The following is a 19,333-nucleotide window of genomic DNA, read 5'->3' as shown; positions in this document are numbered from 1 at the left end:
AGCCCCCTCGCCCCCCCATATGTAAGGCCAAACCACCACAAAATATGAAGCAAAGTCTACAATTATCAATAATTAGTTATGTGTTAAAGTATTTCATTGGTCTTTTTAATAGTGAATGGCGAATCGCCTCCATATTGAGTTATGCTCTTACAGCAAAGACTCCTTACCTCCACTGCTCTGGTGAACCCAGAGGACGACGCCCGGATTTGGAAGAGACGCGTGTCTGAATCGGCCGTCTGACCACCATCTCTGGACGTTCCCCCTTTGTAGACAATCAGCGGTTTCCCACCAAACAGACTCAACAAGTGGGCGGGCTCTTTGCCCTGGACGACTCTGACCTGGAAACGGGGGATGAAGGATATAAATCAGGGTCTGACGCGATCTCAGATAGATAAACACAATGGAAAATCAGGACCACACGTGTCCCCATGACCTCTTCCTGAGACGCTTTCCAGATAAACACACAACACTAATGTGTTACTGAGAACCTAGTTTCACAGGTGCCGTACCGGACATTCCCAATATTGGACCTGCTCAGGCGATATGCGGCAGACCGCGCCATACATACAGGACAAGAGTGCTGATGGCTCACTCTGTGCTGCTGTATTGCACCGGCTGTGAAATGGGGGCGTTTCTGGTGGTAAACACATTCTCGTGGGGTGTAGCCAGGCTCCCATGCTTGCTGGAGATGGGACGCCATTTTGAGACCCAGCACGGGGTGAGTGTAAGTGCAGATGCCAGTCATGATGCGACCGCTGCATTCAGGACAACTGTGGGCGGAGCCATGAGTACGCATGACAATGGACCAACTGATATTCACACTGGCACGACACATTTAAAGAATGTACCATATAGATTTTATTGAGGAGCGCCCAATCAACACTTATAAAAGCCATAAGGGGTACATAGATTAGGTTTACCATACTGTCCCATTACAGTGGGATGCTTATGAATTACACAGGTTCTGTGGCTGATTACAAACAGGTGACATGCAGGCTTGAAGTCAGCCAGCCACAGAACTTATGTACTCCACGGGTGTCTTGATTATGGTACACCTAACAGTCGCACTTTCTGGGGCGCGCAAACCGTGCTGGGAAATTGGCAGATTCTGTATTTTGAATCCATAAAATATATAATATAATTATAACGCAACACACAATCAGCTAATGTCATTTTTCAAATCCATAATGATTGGCCGTTATCACCTTGCACTTATCACTTCTCCAGGTTAATACATCTGCCCCATTGTGATTAAGACGACAGATTAGTGCCCAGAGATAACATTTATAACTAGAACCTGAAGTTCGGTCACATTTAAAAGACTTTGTGCATCCAAACACGCATGCATTAATTTCTAATCAAGTAAACCCGTAGACTGTACGGCAGGGCCTGCCCGACCTTCGGCTCTCCAGCTGCTGTGAAACTTCAAGTCCCATCATGCTCCTTCCGTTTTGCGATTAGAAAATGCTTAAACTGTGGCAGGGCATGCTGGGACATGTAGTTTCACAACTGGAGCGCCACAGTTTGGCCAGGTCTGCTGTATGGAGTAATCCATAGTCCCGGTGTGGTCTCACGTCACAACATTCAGGACCCAAGAAACTTATCCAGTACCGAGAACCCGTCAGGACCCCCGGACGCAGCTCTGGGATTTAGTATTCCGCTTAGTCGAGCGGTTTCCATGACAGAGACCGTCAGTCAGAATAAATCACTTCGTCCAACCACAACCAAGGATCCCGGTCAACAATTAACCAGTTTAATCAGGAAAAATAAGATTTTACTCACCGGTAAATCTATTTCTCGTAGTCCGTAGTGGATGCTGGGGACTCCGTAAGGACCATGGGGAATAGACGGGCTCCGCAGGAGACTGGGCACTCTAAAGAAAGATTAGGTACTATCTGGTGTGCACTGGCTCCTCCCTCTATGCCCCTCCTCCAGACCTCAGTTAAGGAAACTGTGCCCGGAAGAGCTGACATTACTAGGAAAGGATTTTGGAATCCAGGGTAAGACTCATACCAGCCACAACAATCACACCGTACAACTTGTGATAACTATACCCAGTTAACAGTATGAACAACAGAGCATCAAACAGATGCCAACATAACATAACCCTTTTATTAAGCAAAAACTATATACACTTATTGCAGACAATCCGCACTTGGGATGGGCGCCCAGCATCCACTACGGACTACGAGAAATAGATTTACCGGTGAGTAAAATCTTATTTTCTCTAACGTCCTAGTGGATGCTGGGGACTCCGTAAGGACCATGGGGATTATACCAAAGCTCCCAAACGGGCGGGAGAGTGCGGATGACTCTGCAGCACCGAATGGGCAAACACAAGGTCCTCCTCAGCCAGGGTATCAAACTTATAGAACTTTGCAAAGGTGTTTGAACCCGACCAAGTAGCTGCTCGGCAAAGTTGTAATGCAGAGACCCCTCGGGCAGCTGCCCAAGAAGAGCCCACTTTCCTTGTGGAATGGGCTTTTATCGATTTTGGATGCGGCAATCCAGCTGCAGAATGAGCCTGCTGAATCGTGTTACAGATCCAGCGAGCAATAGTTTGCTTTGAAGCAGGAGCACCCAGCTTGTTGGATGCATACAGGATAAACAACGAGTCAGTTTTCCTGACTCCAGCCGTCCTGGCTACAGAAATCTTCAAAGCCCTGACTACATCAAGCAACTTGGAGTCCTCCAAGTCACGAGTAGCCGCAGGTACCACAATAGGTTGGTTCAAATGAAAAGATGACACCACCTTCGGCAGAAATTGCGGACGAGTCTGTAATTCTGCTCTGTCCATATGGAAAACCAGATAGGGGCTTTTACATGACAAAGCAGCCAATTCTGACACACGCCTAGCCGAAGCTAAGGCCAATAGCATGACCACTTTCCACGTGATATACTTTAGCTCCACGGTCTTAAGTGGCTCAAACCAGTGCGATTTCAGGAAACTCAACACCACGTTAAGATCCCAAGGTGCCACTGGTGGCACAAAAGGGGGCTGAATATGCAGCACTCCCTTTACAAACGTCTGAACTTCAGGAAGCGAAGCCAGCTCCTTTTGAAAGAAAATGGATAGGGCCGAAATCTGGACCTTTATGGACCCTAATTTTAAGCCCATAGTCACTCCTGACTGTAGGAAGTGCAGGAACCGGCCCAGCTGGAATTCCTCTGTAGGGGCCTTCCTGGCCTCACACCAAGCAACATATCCTCGCCATATACGGTGATAATGTTTTGTTATCACGTCCTTCCTAGCCTTTATCAGCGTAGGAATAACTTCATCCGGAATGCCTTTCTTCGCTAGGATCCGGCGTTCAACCGCCATGCCGTCAAACGCAGCCGCGGTAAGTCTTGGAACAGACAGGGCCCCTGTTGCAACAGATCCTGTCTGAGAGGCAGAGGCCATGGGTCCTCTGTGAGCATTTCTTGCAGTTCCAGGTACCAAGTCCTTCTTGGCCAATCCGGAACAATGAGTATTGTTCTCACTCCTCTTTTTCTTACGATTCTCAGCACCTTGGGTATGAGAGGAAGAGGAGGAAAAACAGACCGACCGGAACACCCACAGTGCCACCAGTGCGTCCACAGCTATCGCCTGAGGGTCTCTTGACCTGGCGCAATACCTTTGTAGCTTTTTGTTGAGGCGGGATACCATCATGTCCACCTGTGGCAGTTCCCATCAATTTGTAATCTGTGTGAAGACTTCTTGATGAAGTCCCCACTCTCCCGGGTGGAGGTCGTGCCTGCTGAGGAAGTCTGCTTCCCAGTTGTCCACTCCAGGAATGAATACTGCTGACAGTGCTTGCACGCGATTCTCCGCCCAACGAAGAATCCTGGTGGCATCCGCCATCGCTACACTGCGGTGACGTTGTCTGACTGAATCAGCACCGGTTAGTTGCGAAGCAGAGGCTCCGCTTGACTCAGGGCGTTGTATATGGCCCTTAGTTCCAGGATATTGATGTGCAGACAAGCCTCCTGACTTGACCACAGCCCTTGGAAGTTTCTTCCCTGAGTGACTGCCCCCCATCCTCGGAGGCTTGCATCAGGGGTCACCAGGACCCAGTCCTGTATGCCGAACCTGCGGGCCTCGAGAAGGTGAGCACTCTGCAGCCACCACAGAAGAGACACCCTGGCCCTGGGGGAATAGGGTGATCAGCCGATGCATCTGAAGATGCGATCCGGACCACTTGTCCAACAGATCCCACTGAACGGTCCTCGCATGGAACCTGCCGAAGGGAATGGCTTCGTATGACGCCACCATCTTTCCCAGGACTCGCGTGCAGTGATGCACAGACACCTGTTTTGGTTTTAAGAGTTCTCTGACCAGAGTCACGAGCTCCTGAGCCTTCTCCGCCGGGAGAAACACCTTTTTCTGGTCCGTGTCCAGAATCATGCCCAGGAAGGGCAGACGAGTCGTAGGGATCAGCTGCGACTTTGGAATATTCAAAATCCAGCTGTGCTGTTGCAACACTTCCTGAGAGCGTGCTACGCTGATCAGCAACTGCTCTCTGGACCTCGCCTTTATGAGGAGATCGTCCAAGTATGGGATAACCGACACCCTGCTTTCGAAGGAGCACCATCATTTCCGCCATTACCTTGGTAAATATTCTCGGTGCAGTGGAGAGACCAAACGGCAACGTCTGGAATTGGTAATGACAGTCCTCTACCACAAATCTGAGGTACTCCTGATGAGGTGGATAAATGGGGACATGCAGGAATGCATCCTTTATGTCCAGAGACACCATAAAATCCTCCTCTTCCAGGCTTGCAATGACCGCTCTGAGCGATTCCATCTTGAACTTGAACCTTTTCAGGTAAATGTTCAGGGATTTTAAATTCAATATGGGTCTGACCGAACCGTCCGGTTTTGGAACCACAAACATTGTGGAATAGTAACCCCTTCCCTGTTGAGGGAGGGGAACCTGTACCACCACCTGCTGGAGATATAATTTGTGAATTGCCGCTAACACTACTTTCCTTTCTATGGGGGAAGCAGGCAGGGCTGATTTTAGGTAACGGTGAGGGGGCATCAATTCGAATTCCAGCTTGTATCCCTGAGACACAATCTCTATAGCCCAGGGATCCACCTGTGAGCGAACCCACTGGTGGCTAAATTTTCGGAGACGCGCCCCCACCGCTCCTGGCTCCACCTGTGGAGCCCCAGTGTCATGCGGTGGATTTAGTGGAAGCCGGGGAGGACTTTTGTTCCTCGGAACTAGCTGTATGGTGCAGCTTCTTTCCTCTACCCCTGCCAAGAAAGGATGCACCTCTGACCTTCTTGCCTTTTTGTGATCGAAAGGACTGCATCTGGTAATACGGTGCTTTCTTAGGTTGTGAGGGAATATATGGCAAAAGATTTGACTTCCGAGCTGTAGCTGTGGAAACTAGGTCCGAGAGACCGTCCCCAAACAATTCCTCACCCTTGTAAGGTAACACCTCCATGTGCTTTTTGGAGTCAGCATCACCTGTCCATTGCCGAGTCCACAGGACCCTTCTGGCAGAAAATCGACATTGCATTTATTCTAGAGCCCAGTAGGCAAATGTCCCTCTGGGCATCCCTCTCCGTTGGCGGGAAGGGATACGCCATAAGTAACCTTTTGGAAATCAGGACTTTCCTATCAGGAGAATTCCAAGCTTTTCCACATAACTCATTTAACTCATGTGAAGGGGGAAAGGTCACCTCTTGCTTTTTCTCCCCATACATATAAACCCTCTTGTCAGGGACTGGGGTTTCCTCTGTGATGTGCAACACATCCTTCATTGCTATAATCATGTAGCGCAGAGGTTCTCAAACTCGGTCCTCAGGACCCCACACAGTGCATGTTTTGCAGGTAACCCAGCAGGAGCACAGGTGTATTAATTACTCACTGACATTTTTAAAGCTCCACATGTGGAGCTCATTATTTCGCTTGCGATTCTGTGAGGAGACCTGCAAAACATGCACTGTGTGGGGTCCTGAGGACAGAGTTTGAGAACCTGTGATGTAGGGGATGGCTTTAGCCATTTTAGGCTGCAATTTTGCATCATCGCCATCGACACTGGAGTCAGAATCCGTGTCGATATCTGTGTCAACAATATGGGATAGTGGGCGCTGCTGAGACCCTGACAGCCTCTGCGCTGTAGGATCAGGCATGGGCTGAGACCCCGACTGTCCCAAGGTTTCCGTTTTATCCAACCTTTTATGCAAGGAGTTTACATTATCATTTAACACCTTCCACATACCCATCCAATCAGGTGTCGGCGGAGACACCTCATTCATCTGCACCTGCTCTGCCTCCACATAGCCCTCCTCGTCAAACATGTCGACACAAGCGTACCGACACCACACACACAGGGAATGCTCTATTTGAGGACAGAACCCCCCACAAGGCTCTTTGGAGAGACAGAGAGTATGCCAGCACACACCCCAGCGCTATATGACCAAGGAATCACACAGTAACTTGGTGTTAACCCAGTAGCTGCTGTATATATGATTATTGCACTAAATTTATGTGCCCCCCCCCTCTCTTTTTACCGTGAGTCTGCAGGGGAGAGCCTGGCAAGCTTCCTCTCAGCGGAGCTGTGGAGAGAAAATGGCGCTGGTGAGTGCTGAGGAAGAAGCCCCGCCCCCTCAGCGGCGGGCTTCTGTCCCGCGATTTGGTGTAAAAAATGGCGGTGGCTCATGCATATATACAGTGCCCAGCTGTATATATGCGGCTTTTGCCAGGAGGTACTCAATTGCTGCCCAGGGCGCCCCCCCCTGCGCCCTGCACCCTACAGTGACCGGAGTGTGGGGGTTAGTGTGGGCGCAATGGCGCACAGCTGCAGTGCTGTGCGCTACCTCATGTGAAGACAGGAGTCTTCTGCCGCCGATTTTGACGTCTACTTGCTTCATCCGCCGGCTTCTGTCTTCTGGCTCTGCGAGGGGCACGGGGGCACGGAGGCGCGGCTCCAGGAACGGACGACCAAGGTTAAGTTCCTGTGTTCGAACCCTCTGGAGCTAATGGTGTCCAGTAGCCTAAGAAGCGCAACCTAGCCGCAGTTAGTAGGTTTGCTTCTCTCCCCTCAGTCCCACGTAGTAGAGAGTCTGTTGCCAGCAGAAGCTCTCTGAAAATAAAAAAACCTAACTAAAATACTTTCTTATTAGCAAGCTCAGGAGAGCTCACTAAAATGCACCCAGCTCTGTCCGGGCACAGATTCTAACTGGTTCTGGAGGAGGGGCATAGAGGGAGGAGCCAGTGCACACCAGTAGTACTAATTATTTCTTAGAGTGCCCAGTCTCCTGCGGAGCCTGTCTATTCCCCATGGTCCTTACGGAGTCCCCAGCATCCACTAGGACGTTAGAGAAATGAAGATACGTGAAAGGTTCTGTAACGGGAAAACACAGAACTGCACTTTGTATTTACAGCTCTGTATGAGCAGGGTGTAATAAATGTGAGATTAAAGGGCAGATTCCCACTCCTCACATCACTGTGATAAGGACAACATGCAGGTTACACTCTGACCTGTGACTACATGCAGGGGGAGGGGGATGCAAGACTGAACCCCCTTCAACACATGTATGATACATGCAGGAGAGGGGCGACGAACGCTCACGCATCGACATGCAGAATACCTGGGTCCTTGAACCCTGTGGGGAGAGAAGATGTGAGGTTCAGAGACTTATAAAAAAGTGTCACCACTCAGGAGTGCAGCTGCTGCACCATAATTCAGTCGCACCAGAGGGGGCTCCCCCACAACTAGCAAAAGGGGGGGGGGGGGGGGGGGGGACACGGAACGCCGATTTGTAGGAAAAAAAAAACTGTCCCACACATAACCGATCACCTCCAGTTCTGTCCGCTGGTCTATTCGTGTGCACAAATGGAGAACCACCAATAGAGGATCGCCGACTGCCTGGAGGTTAGAGGAGCTTGGAGAAAACGGGGGCCTCTAGCACCCACATTTCATTCATAGTCATCAAAACAGGAGGAGGTTTATATGTGAAGGGCTTTTCTATGGGTCTATTGGGGTAATTTCTATGGGTCTATTGGGGTAGTTTCCCAACTCAGTCCTCAGGGCTCCCTAACAGTGCAGGTTTTAAGGATATCCATGCTTGGAGAACAGGTGGTTTAATTAGTAGCTCAGTCAATTTGATTTAACCCAATAAGTATGGATAACCTGGACTGTTAGAGTGCCTCGCTGGGGTGGTGGGGGGAGGTAGCAACGCTCCGTTTCCAAGTTGGGAGACAGAGCGTTGTGGGGGTGGCGCCAGTCAAACGGTGGACATGATCGGGGCAGCTGCGCGACATGACACTCAGCACTGCGATCAGAAAAATGGCGACTGGCCTCCTGCCATCGTCGCAGCCAGGAGGCTACCTTATTTTTAGCCATCACACTGAAATTGCAGTGCCACTGCAATTTCAGCGTGGTCAAGTGGGAGGGGGGTAGGAAGACGGCTAGCATGCGATCCGAATGATTGCAAATTCTGCAATCCTTACTGAATCAGGTCCTTAGACAGGTTTTTTTTTTATTTTTTTAAACCTTCTGCCAGTGGGTGACACCAGACCCTGGTGACCCTTAAACCCCACTGTGCGCCAGTCTCTTCAAACAACGCCTGATGCAGCGATTACACACTACTGCCATCCGGTTTGTGCGATTCGTTTCTTTCCTGCAGCAGTGCAAGCCGGCCAATTGTGTGCGCGACGCGTCCATCCAGTGGACTGGATTATAAGTCTCTAGAGTTACTACCCAATTAGTGAGCCCTGACAGACAAAGGCGTGATTAACCCATCTATAGGACATTGACGGCCGCTGAGATTGATGGCGTTATTAATGTATTATTGATCATTTCTATGGTAAAGGGATCTTCTGCATTGATAGATTATTATATCGGCTAATTTTATATTGTTATAGTATAGTCGCTTGTCCTCTGTAAGTAGCGCCTGCAGATCCTTGGTTCTTGAGCCAGAGTCTTCCACTTTGTAGTTCGAGTCCCCAACACATCCAGCTGACCCTAGTCCACAATCTGCTGGGAGATACCCCTGTGAAGGGATTATGCCCAGGACGGTTGGTGAGGAGCTAATCTGGCAGCCAGCTACTGTACCTACCCCTGGAACGAGCAGTGCCGTCAGCACTGGGGCTACCACTGCAGGCGCGTGCAAAGCTCCTTCTTGTGACATATTATGCAAATGCCACGGCAATGGGAACGGCTCCCTTTGTCACAATGGAAAACAGGGAGAGGCGGACAGAGTACACAAGAGAATGAACAGAGTGCAGTGTAAAAAAGGACAGACAGAACCAAGCGGAGAAGTCACTATGCAAACGCCCCACTAGACGGGTGTGACCCAGGATTCCAGTGGTCGTGATGTCAGCAGTCACATGATAGACACAGGCACTGCGACAGAATGCTGACAAAGGACGGCGTAATTATTTTACCCCTCCCCTGTCCCCTACCCCGCCTGGGGTAGAGGCTATGGCTAATCCCCCTCCAGGTCCTAACCCTAACAGTGGCCCGGTGCCAGGATCTGGGCATCAGTCACCCGATGCCTGCATCCCAGCTAGACGCAGAAGAGCGGCGGCTACCAAGTTATACCCGCATAGCCGACACCAGCTAGGGAAGCCACTGCCCCCTAGTACTGCACTACAGCAGCCACCTCCCACTGCAGAGCACCCGCTCCAGTCTGATCCAGTGCAGATCCCTGGGGGTGGGTCATTGTCTGAACAGACCCCTGCACCACTCACTGGTGCCAGGAAGGAGATGGTGTTTACGGTGCCACCCAGCCCAGTGCCCAATTCAGTGTACGATTGTAGTGACTGGCAAGGGACAAGTCATGCTGGTGAAGGGCTCCTTCTGGGAGAGTCACATCCGGAGCATTAATGTATATTATCCTCTATTATTATTTCGAATTAATGTAATTTTCTCATTTATTGTGGGCGCCCCTTTATGTGGAACCTGGTTCAGCTGCACCATAGGGCCCATGGTAAATCCGGCAATGGAAAATTTCTGTGGTGCCTAATGGTTAATCCAGCCCTGGTTTTCAGATGGAGGCAGGGGAAATACAACATTAAAAACCAATAGGGGGAGGTGTATCAAGCCTTAAAGAGATGAAGCGGATAGAGATTACCAGCCAATCAGCTCCTGGCAGTTTTGTAGCACAGCCTGTAAATGGACAGAAGCTGAATGACTGGTACTTTTCATCTCTTCTTGCAAAAAACCGTCCTATCAGGGACATCCGTTACGGCACGCAGGAGGAGCGTCCCCTTCCATATGCCACCGACACGGAGGAAGTGACATTACGCAAGCTCCCACATCTAACATGCCTGCACGCCTCACCCCGAATACACTCCCCGAGGGCTTGTCATCACGATCTCCCAGTGACTCACCTGGAAATTCAGGTCATCAGCAAGTGGCTGCATTAACCCCGTCAGTGCCGGACACCACTACACTCATTTGGTTTCTTGGAATTAGAAGCTTCTGCATATCAGCATCAATCACTGGAAACAGTGCGTGACATTTTACCACCGTTACTTTTGCGCAATTGCCTAAACTATGAATTTGCTGGGGTGCTGGTTATGAAGTGTGTATTGGTAGGAAGGTCTGATATCCGCCATCCTGCTCTTACAACGTTTGACGCTGGTATAACCCCTGCTAGTTACATATCACAGGACCCCAGTTCACGACAATTCCTGGGCTGGGGGACCTCTAGCCCCCACGCGGTCACCATTACCAGCAACCAATCGCAGTTACTGGTCCGATCTAACACAGGCGGCTCCGTCCTCTTCCAGGTGTCGGCGCTGCCGTGGAATACCTACAAGCTGGTAATTGTTGTTCCACACAGTGGAGTACATATGGAGAAGGTGGGGGCAACTATTTTAGTTTTCAGAAAGTATAGGAACCTTTTAATGTAAAATCTAACCCCTCCCCCTCTTTGCATTACCGTGCAGGCAGAACAGACAGAAATGGAGATGCTGAAAAAGGTTATAAAACAGTCACTGTTTGTGGAATTCAGCTATCAGTGTTACTAATGAGTGTGCAATATAATCACCTGAACCGGGCCACCCCCAAGCTCTTCGTCCAGCTGGGCGCTCAGGAAGGCGGAGGCCGTTATCTCGTCCTTCGTAGAGTCCAGCCCTTGCCTGGAATGTGGGAGACAACAGTCAGTGACAAATCTTCACTGAACGTCAATCACATAAACAAACCGCCATACAATCAGTACAATAAGAATTCCAAACAGACGCTCAGTCCAGGGACACATTCTATATAAATATCCCAGTCATCCCCTGTGCCAGAGGCTGCTGACTGGGAGACCCGCGCCATTGTTTTCTAAAATTGCATGGTGGCGCGCACGCATTCTATAAATAAGGGTCTCTGCGGAATAAGACGCCGCTGCGTTAGTTTTGTAGCTTTGGCTAAAAAAAGCTAAAAATCCATTTGGAAAAATCTTCCAAGTTGTATAATAAACTCTGTCATTTATCTGAAAACCATTTATAGAAAAAGCAAACGCATAAGTGTTCTAGCTGTCCTGTAATACCATACAACGCTGCGCCCTGTAATACCATGCAACGCTGCGCCCTGTAATACCATGCAACGCTGCGCCCTGTAATACCATACAACGCTGGCGAACGCGTGAGCAAGGTTCTGCAGAAACGGTTCGAGACCTACAACTAATTTATTAATAAAGTTGCACAATCATTCCAGTATATAGCCATCTGCCGATCATACAGGACAGGATTTACCGGGTTATTACCCCCCCATACTGCCTTTGACAATCAATGCCCACCACGCTAGCACAGACCAATGCAAAGTTTGTTACCAGGTGTAGATAATTTGGCCCTTTTTGCCTCCGTGTCTGTAATTGTATAAAATAATGTAACTGTCTCCGCCGTAGAACTGTCCGTAATGCGATTCGGATACTGGCACTTTCTCCGAAGCTTCAATGCGCCAAATCTGTAAAAATAAGAATTTACTTACCGATAAGTCTATTTCTCGGAGTCCGTAGTGGATGCTGGGGTTCCTGAAAGGACCATGGGGAATAGCGGCTCCGCAGGAGACAGGGCACAAAAAGTAAAGCTTTCCGATCAGGTGGTGTGCACTGGCTCCTCCCCCTATGACCCTCCTCCAAGCCAGTTAGGTACTGTGCCCGGACGAGCGTACACAATAAGGGAGGAATTTTGAATCCCGGGTAAGACTCATACCAGCCACACCAATCACACCGTACAACTTGTGATCTAAACCCAGTTAACAGTATGATAACAGCGGAGCCTCTGAAAAGATGGCTCACAACAATAATAACCCGATTTTTGTAACTATGTACAAGTATTGCAGATAATCCGCACTTGGGATGGGCGCCCAGCATCCACTACGGACTCCGAGAAATAGAATTATCGGTAAGTAAATTCTTATTTTCTCTATCGTCCTAGTGGATGCTGGGGTTCCTGAAAGGACCATGGGGATTATACCAAAGCTCCCAAACGGGCGGGAGAGTGCGGATGACTCTGCAACACCGAATGAGAGAACTCCAGGTCCTCCTTAGCCAGGGTATCAAATTTGTAGAATTTAGCAAACGTGTTTGCCCCTGACCAAGTAGCTGCTCGGCAAAGTTGTAAAGCCGAGACCCCTCGGGCAGCCGCCCAAGATGAGCCCACCTTCCTTGTGGAATGGGCATTTACATATTTTGGCTGTGGCAGGCCTGCCACAGAATGTGCAAGCTGAATTGTATTACACATCCAACTAGCAATAGTCTGCTTAGAAGCAAGAGCACCCAGTTTGTTGGGTGCATACAGGATAACAGCAAGTCAGTTTTCCTGACTCCAGCCGTCCTGGAACATTTTCAGGGCCCTGACAACATCTAGCAACTTGGAGTCCTCCAAGTCCCTAGTAGGTGCAAGGCACCACAATAAGCTGGTTCAGGTGAAACACTGACACCACCTTAGGGAGAGAACTGGGGACGAGTCCGCAGCTCTGCCCTGTCCGAATGGACAAACAGATATGGGCTTTTTTGAGAAAAAACCACCAATTTGACACTCGCCTGGTCCAGGCCAGGGCCAAGAGCATGGTCACTTTTCATGTGAGATGCTTCAAATCCACAGATTTGACTGGTTTTAAACCAATGTGATTTGAGGAATCCCAGAACTACGTTGAGATCCCACAGTGCCACTGGAGGCACAAAAGGGGGTTGTATATGCAATACTCCCTTGACAAACTTCTGGACTTCAGGAACTGAAGCCAATTCTTTCTGGAAGAAAATCGACAGGGCCGAAATTTGAACCTTAATGGACCCCAATTTGAGGCCCATAGACACTCCTGTTTGCAGGAAATGCAGGAAACGACCGAGTTGAAATTTCTTTGTGGGGCCTTCCTGGCCTCACACCACGCAACATATTTTCGCCACATGTGGTGATAATGTTGTGCGGTCACCTCCTTTCTGGCTTTGACCAGGGTAGGAATGACCTCTTCCGGAATGCCTTTTTCCCTTAGGATCCGGCTTTCCACCGCCATGCCGACAAACGCAGCTGCGGTAAGTCTTGGAACAGACATGGTACTTGCTGAAGCAAGTCCCTTCTTAGCGGCAGAGGCCATAAGACCTCTGTAAGCATCTCTTGAAGTTCCGGGTACCAAGTCCTTCTTGGCCAATCCGGAGCCATGAGTATAGTTCTTACTCCTCTACGTCTTATAATTCTCAGCACCTTAGGTATGAGAAGCAGAGGAGGGAACACATACACCGACTGGTACACCCACGGTGTTACCAGAACGTCCACAGCTATTGCCTGAGGGTCTCTTGACCTGGCGCAATACCTGTCCCGTTTTTTGTTCAGACGGGACGCCATCATGTCCACCTTTGGTATTTCCCAACGGTTTACAATCATGTGGAAAAAACTTCCCGATGAAGTTTCCACTCTCCCGGGTGGAGGTCGTGCCTGCTGAGGAAGTCTGCTTCCCAGTTTCCATTCCCGGGATGAAACACTGTTGACAGTGCTATCACATGATTTTCCGCCCAGCGAAAAGTCCTTGCAGTTTTTGCCATTGCCCTCCTGCTTCTTGTGTCGCCCTGTCTGTTTACGTGGGCGACTGCCGTGATGTTTTTCCCACTGGATCAATACCGGCTGACCTTGAAGCAGAGGTCTTGCTAAGCTTAGAGCATTATAAATTTACCCTTAGCTCCAGTATATTTATGTGGAGAAAAGTCTCCAGACTTGATCACACTCCCTGGAAATTTTTTCCTTGTGTGACTGCTCCCCAGCCTCTCGGGCTGGGCTCCGTGGTCACCAGCATCCAATCCTGAATGCCGAATCTGCGGCCCTCTAGAAGATGAGCACTCTATAACCACCACAGGAGAGACACCCTTGTCCTTGGATATAGGGTTATCCGCTGATGCATCTGAAGATGCGATCCGGGCCATTTGTCCAGCAGATCCCACTGAAAAGTTCTTGCGTGAAATCTGCCGAATGGAATTGCTTCTTAGGAAGCCACCATTTTTACCAGGACCCTTGTGCAATGATGCACTGTTTTTAGGAGGTTCCTGACTAGCTCGGATAACTCCCTGGCTTTCTCTTCCGGGAGAAACACCTTTTTCTGGACTGTGTCCAGAATCATCCCTAGGCACAGCAGACGTGTCGTCGGATCAGCTGCGATTTTGGAATATTTAGAATCCACCCGTGCTGTTGTAGCAGTATCCGAGATAGTGCTACTCCGACCTCCAACTGTTCCCTGGACTATGCCCTTATCAGGAGATCGTCCAAGTAAGGGATACTTAAGACGCCTTTTCTTCGAAGAAGAATCATCATTTCGGCCATTACCTTGGTAAAGACCCGGGGTGCCGTGGACAATCCAAACGGCAGCGTCTGAAACTGATAGTGACAGTTCTGCACCACGAACCTGAGGTACCCTTAGTGAGAAGGGCAAATTTGGGACATAGAGGTAAGCATCCCTGATGTCCCGGGACACTATATAGTCCTCTTCTTCCTGGTTCGTTATCACTGCTCTGAGTGACTCCATCTTGATTTGAACCTTTGTAAGTGTTCCAAAAATTTTTTAGAATAAGTCTCACCTAGCCTTCTGGCTTCAGTACCACAATATAGTGTGGAATAATACCCCTTTTCTTGTAGTAGGAGGGGTAATTTAGTTATCACCTGCTGGGAATACAGCTTGTGAATTTTTTTCCCATACTGCCTCCTTGTCGGAGGGAGACCTTGGTAAAGCAGACTTAAGGAGCCTGCGAAGGGGAAACGTCTCGACCTTCCAATCTGTACCCCTGGGATACTACTTGTAGGATCCAGGGGTCCTGTACGGTCTCAGCGCCATGCTGAGAACTTGTCAGAAGCGGTGGAACGCTTCTGTTCCTGGGAATGGGCTGCCTGCTGCAGTCTTCTTCCCTTTCCTCTATCCCTGGGCAGATATGATCTTATAGGGACGAGAGGACTGAGGCTGAAAAGACGGTGTCTTTTTCTGCAGAGATGTGACTTAGGGTAAAAAACGGTGGATTTTCCAGCAGTTGCCGTGGCCACCAGGTGCGATGGACCGACCCCAAATAACTCCTCTTCCTTTATACGGCAATACACCTTTGTGCCGTTTGGAATCTGCATCACCTGACCACTGTCGTGTCCATAACATCTTTTGGCAGTTATGGACATCGCATTTACTCATGATGCCAGAGTGCAAATATCCCTCTGTGCATCTCGCATATATAGAAATGCATCCTTTAAATGCTCTATAGTCAATAAAATACTGTCCCTGTCAAGGGTATCAATATTTTTAGTCAGGGAATCCGACCAAGCCACCCCAGCTCTGCACATCCAGGCTGAGGCGATCGCTGGTCGCAGTATAACACCAGTATGTGTGTATATACTTTTTATGATATTTTTCCAGCCTCCTGTCAGCTGGTCCTTGAGGACGGCCCTATCTATAGACGGTACCGCCACTTGTTTTGATAAGCGTGTGAGCGCCTTATCCACCTTAAGGGGTGTTTCCCAACGCGCCCTAACTTCTGGCGGGAAAGGGTATACCGCCCATAATTTTCTATCGGGGGGAACCCACGCATCATCACACACTTTATTTAATTTATCTGATTCAGGAAAAACTATGGTAGTTTTTTTACATCCCACATAATACCCTCTTTTGTGGTACTTGTAGTATCAGAAATATGTAACACCTCCTTCATTGCCTTTAACGTGTGGCCCTAATAAGGAATACGTTTGTTTCTTCACCGTCGACACTGGATTCAGTGTCCCTGTCTGTGTCTGTGTCGACCGACTAAAGTAAACGGGCGTTTTAAAACCCCCGACGGTGTTTTTGAGACGTCTGGACCGGTACTAATTGTTTGTCGGCCGTCTCATGCCGTCAACCGACCTTGCAGCGTGTTGACATTATCACGTAATTTCATAAATAAGCCATCCATTCCGGTGTCGACTCCCTAGAGAGTGACATCACCATTACAGGCAATTGCTCCGCCTCCTCACCAACATCGTCCTCCTACATGTCGACACACACGTACCGACACACAGCACACACACAGGGAATGCTCTGATAGAGGACAGGACCCACTAGCCCTTTGGAGAGACAGAGGGAGAGTTTGCCAGCACACACCAAAAACGCTATAATTATATAGGGACAACCTTATATAAGTGTTTTCCCTTATAGCATCTTAATATATAAGCATATCGCCAAATTAGTGCCCCCCCTCTCTGTTTTAACCCTGTTTCTGTAGTGCAGTGCAGGGGAGAGCCTGGGAGCCTTCCCTCCAGCCTTTCTGTGAGGGAAAATGGCGCTGTGTGCTGAGGAGATAGGCCCCGCCCCTTTTTCGGCGGCCTCGTCTCCCGCTCTTAACGGATTCTGGCAGGGGTTAAATATCTCCATATAGCCTCCGGAGGCTATATGTGAGGTATTTTTAGCCAAAATAGGTATTCATTTGCCTCCCAGGGCACCCCCCTCCCAGCGCCCTGCACCCTCAGTGACTGCCGTGTGAAGTGTGCTGAGAGGAAAATGGCGCACAGCTGCAGTGCTGTGCGCTACCTTTAGAAGACTGAGGAGTCTTCTGCCGCCGATTCTGGACCTCTTCTTACTTCAGCATCTGCAAGGGGGCCGGCGGCGCGGCTCCGGTGACCATCCAGGCTGTACCTGTGATTGTCCCTCTGGAGCTGATGTCCAGTAGCCAAGAAGCCAATCCATCCTGCACGCAGGTGAGTTCACTTCTTCTCCCCTCTGTCCCTCGTTGCAGTGATCCTGTTGCCAGCAGGACTCACTGTAAAGTAAAAAACCTAAGCTAAACTTTCTCTAAGCAGCTCTTTAGGAGAGCCACCTAGAATTGCACCCTTCTCGGCCGGGCACAAAAATCTAACTGGCTTGGAGGAGGGTCATAGGGGGAGGAGCCAGTGCACACCACCTGATCGGAAAGCTTTACTTTTTGTGCCCTGTCTCCTGCGGAGCCGCTATTCCCCATGGTCCTTTCAGGAACCCCAGCATCCACTAGGACGATAGAGAAACAGGAGATACAAGATGTTAAGAGGGAAAGGAGATCACAAAACCGGAGGGGAGGAGGCAAAGCAGGGGGGACTGAGAGGCTGCAGAGTAGGAAAGGCTCTGCCTCACCCTACGTCACAGGGAGGCACACAGCTGTGCGCTGATTAGGTAAAGTAGTAACTACAGTAAGAAATCTATAGCAGCATAAACTGCAGCAAACGGGGCAGTTATCAGTCAGTGACTGTCAAATATCTAATGCTCTATGACCAAATGCTAAGTAGTGTTCTGGACTGGGTGAAGACATTGAGGCAAATATCAGATTCCCCAATAGCGAATAACGAATTTCCATGAGTTAGGTTCTTTTGTAATGCGAGGCTCTGCTACCCTCTGGTGGGCAGAAGGAGAACTGCAATCATTCAAGTCACGCATATTATGTGGGCGTATTCTATTTAAGAAATCTGAAAAAGGTTATTATATTATCAGGTGCACAGTGAGAGCACTTAGGGGGTTATTCGGAGATGGAGACAGATCGCTGCATACACAGCCAGATCTGCGTCCATCTCATCACATGCTTGGGGCCCGCCTCCCGATGCATCTGCACTAAAGGTGGGTACACACTGGCCGATATACTGTCCGTTCTATATAACGACCGATATATCGCGGGGGGAAAAAAGGGAAGGGCGCCTCCCTGAGCCTATGTTGAAATGCTGCTCTCCGGGGAATAGGGTATTAGCAATCCCTAAACAAATGGAAGACAAAAACTAAAGAAAAGAGAGCGCAAGCAGACTCCACTAAACTTGAACAATTTTAATCATAAAATATACACAATCATCACATAATAAAATGGTATACATATACCTATTAGTAATAGATAGTAGCCAATAATTATTAATATAGGATCCGCACTAAACTTCATACAATTCCATAAAGACCAGTGCACTATTAAATCACAAATATGAGCTGATATAATGGTGATCTTTAAATTAGAACCAACATGTCCTTTGATTCATCTGAAAATTAACAACTGGTGGTTAGCGCTGAAAGTCTTATATATTATCCATAGATCAGTCCCATAGTTAAAAGTAATATAATCAGGTTGAAATCAATAGATGTATAATAAGTGCACTGTTTTGTATTTTTTGTGAAGCGGGTGGAGGCCGTGGAAAAGTAGAGGTGGTTAAATAGAAGTGTTCGGATCCTGAGAACAGCCCTCATTTCACTGTCGGGTTCAATTTGCCCGAGCAGAGCCACCTGCATTGGTCCCATTTGCAATACGGGGACCGTGGCTGTCAGCTAATCCCCCTAAACCAACGGCGTTTTGGACATCTACAGCACCGCTAGACGACCTTTGGAACCGGTAAGCGGTTTGACACGCTGTAGCAAGGAGAGTGCGCTAGATTCAGCGGCACCTGAGCACTTGTCAGTGCCGTCTGTACATCGTGGAAGTGGTAAGCGTTATCATCCCGACATGCTGCTACACTAAATAGAACAGCAGATAGAACTGGTGCGGTGTTTATTTGGTGTCTAACAAATAGAGGCTCAACTTCACAAAAAATACAAAAAACAGTGCACTTGTTATACATCTATTGATTTCAACCTGATTATATTACTTTCAACTATGGGACTGATCTATGGATAATAGTTAAGACTTTCAGCGCTAACCACCAGTTGTTAATTTTCAGATAAATCAAAGGACATGTTGGTTCTAATTTAAAGATCACCATTATATCAGCTCATATTTGTGATTTAATAGTGCACTGGTCTTTATGGAATTGTATGAAGTTTAGTGCGGATCCTATATTAATAATTATTGGCTACATTCTATTACTAATAGGTATATGTATACCATTTTATTATGTGATGATTGTGTATATTTTAGGATTAAAATTATTAAATTTTAGTGGAGTCTGCTTGCACTCTTTTCTTT

General features: G+C 48.7%; 1 protein-coding gene across 4 annotated transcripts in view; it reads right to left on the bottom strand.

Moving 5' to 3' along the window:
• The window catches only part of GSN (gelsolin), a 71,659-nt gene that overhangs the window by 3,005 nt on the left and 49,321 nt on the right, over positions 1 to 19,333 (bottom strand). For 3 of the 4 annotated variants that reach the window (XM_063935961.1, XM_063935962.1, XM_063935959.1), the window contains exons 10-13: positions 11,765 to 11,898; positions 10,997 to 11,087; positions 7,589 to 7,603; positions 168 to 338 (exon numbers count right to left, since the gene is read on the bottom strand). In XM_063935961.1, the coding sequence (XP_063792031.1) occupies positions 168 to 338; positions 7,589 to 7,603; positions 10,997 to 11,087; positions 11,765 to 11,898 (411 nt within the window). The remainder of the gene's footprint in view (positions 1 to 167; positions 339 to 7,588; positions 7,604 to 10,996; positions 11,088 to 11,764; positions 11,899 to 19,333) is intronic. The other variant, XM_063935960.1, reaches the window with a different exon arrangement.

The sequence above is a fragment of the Pseudophryne corroboree genome, chromosome 8, assembly GCF_028390025.1.
Source record: "Pseudophryne corroboree isolate aPseCor3 chromosome 8, aPseCor3.hap2, whole genome shotgun sequence".
In the NCBI taxonomy this organism is placed as follows: Eukaryota; Metazoa; Chordata; class Amphibia; order Anura; family Myobatrachidae; genus Pseudophryne; species Pseudophryne corroboree.
This window is presented reverse-complemented; position numbering and strand designations above follow the sequence as displayed.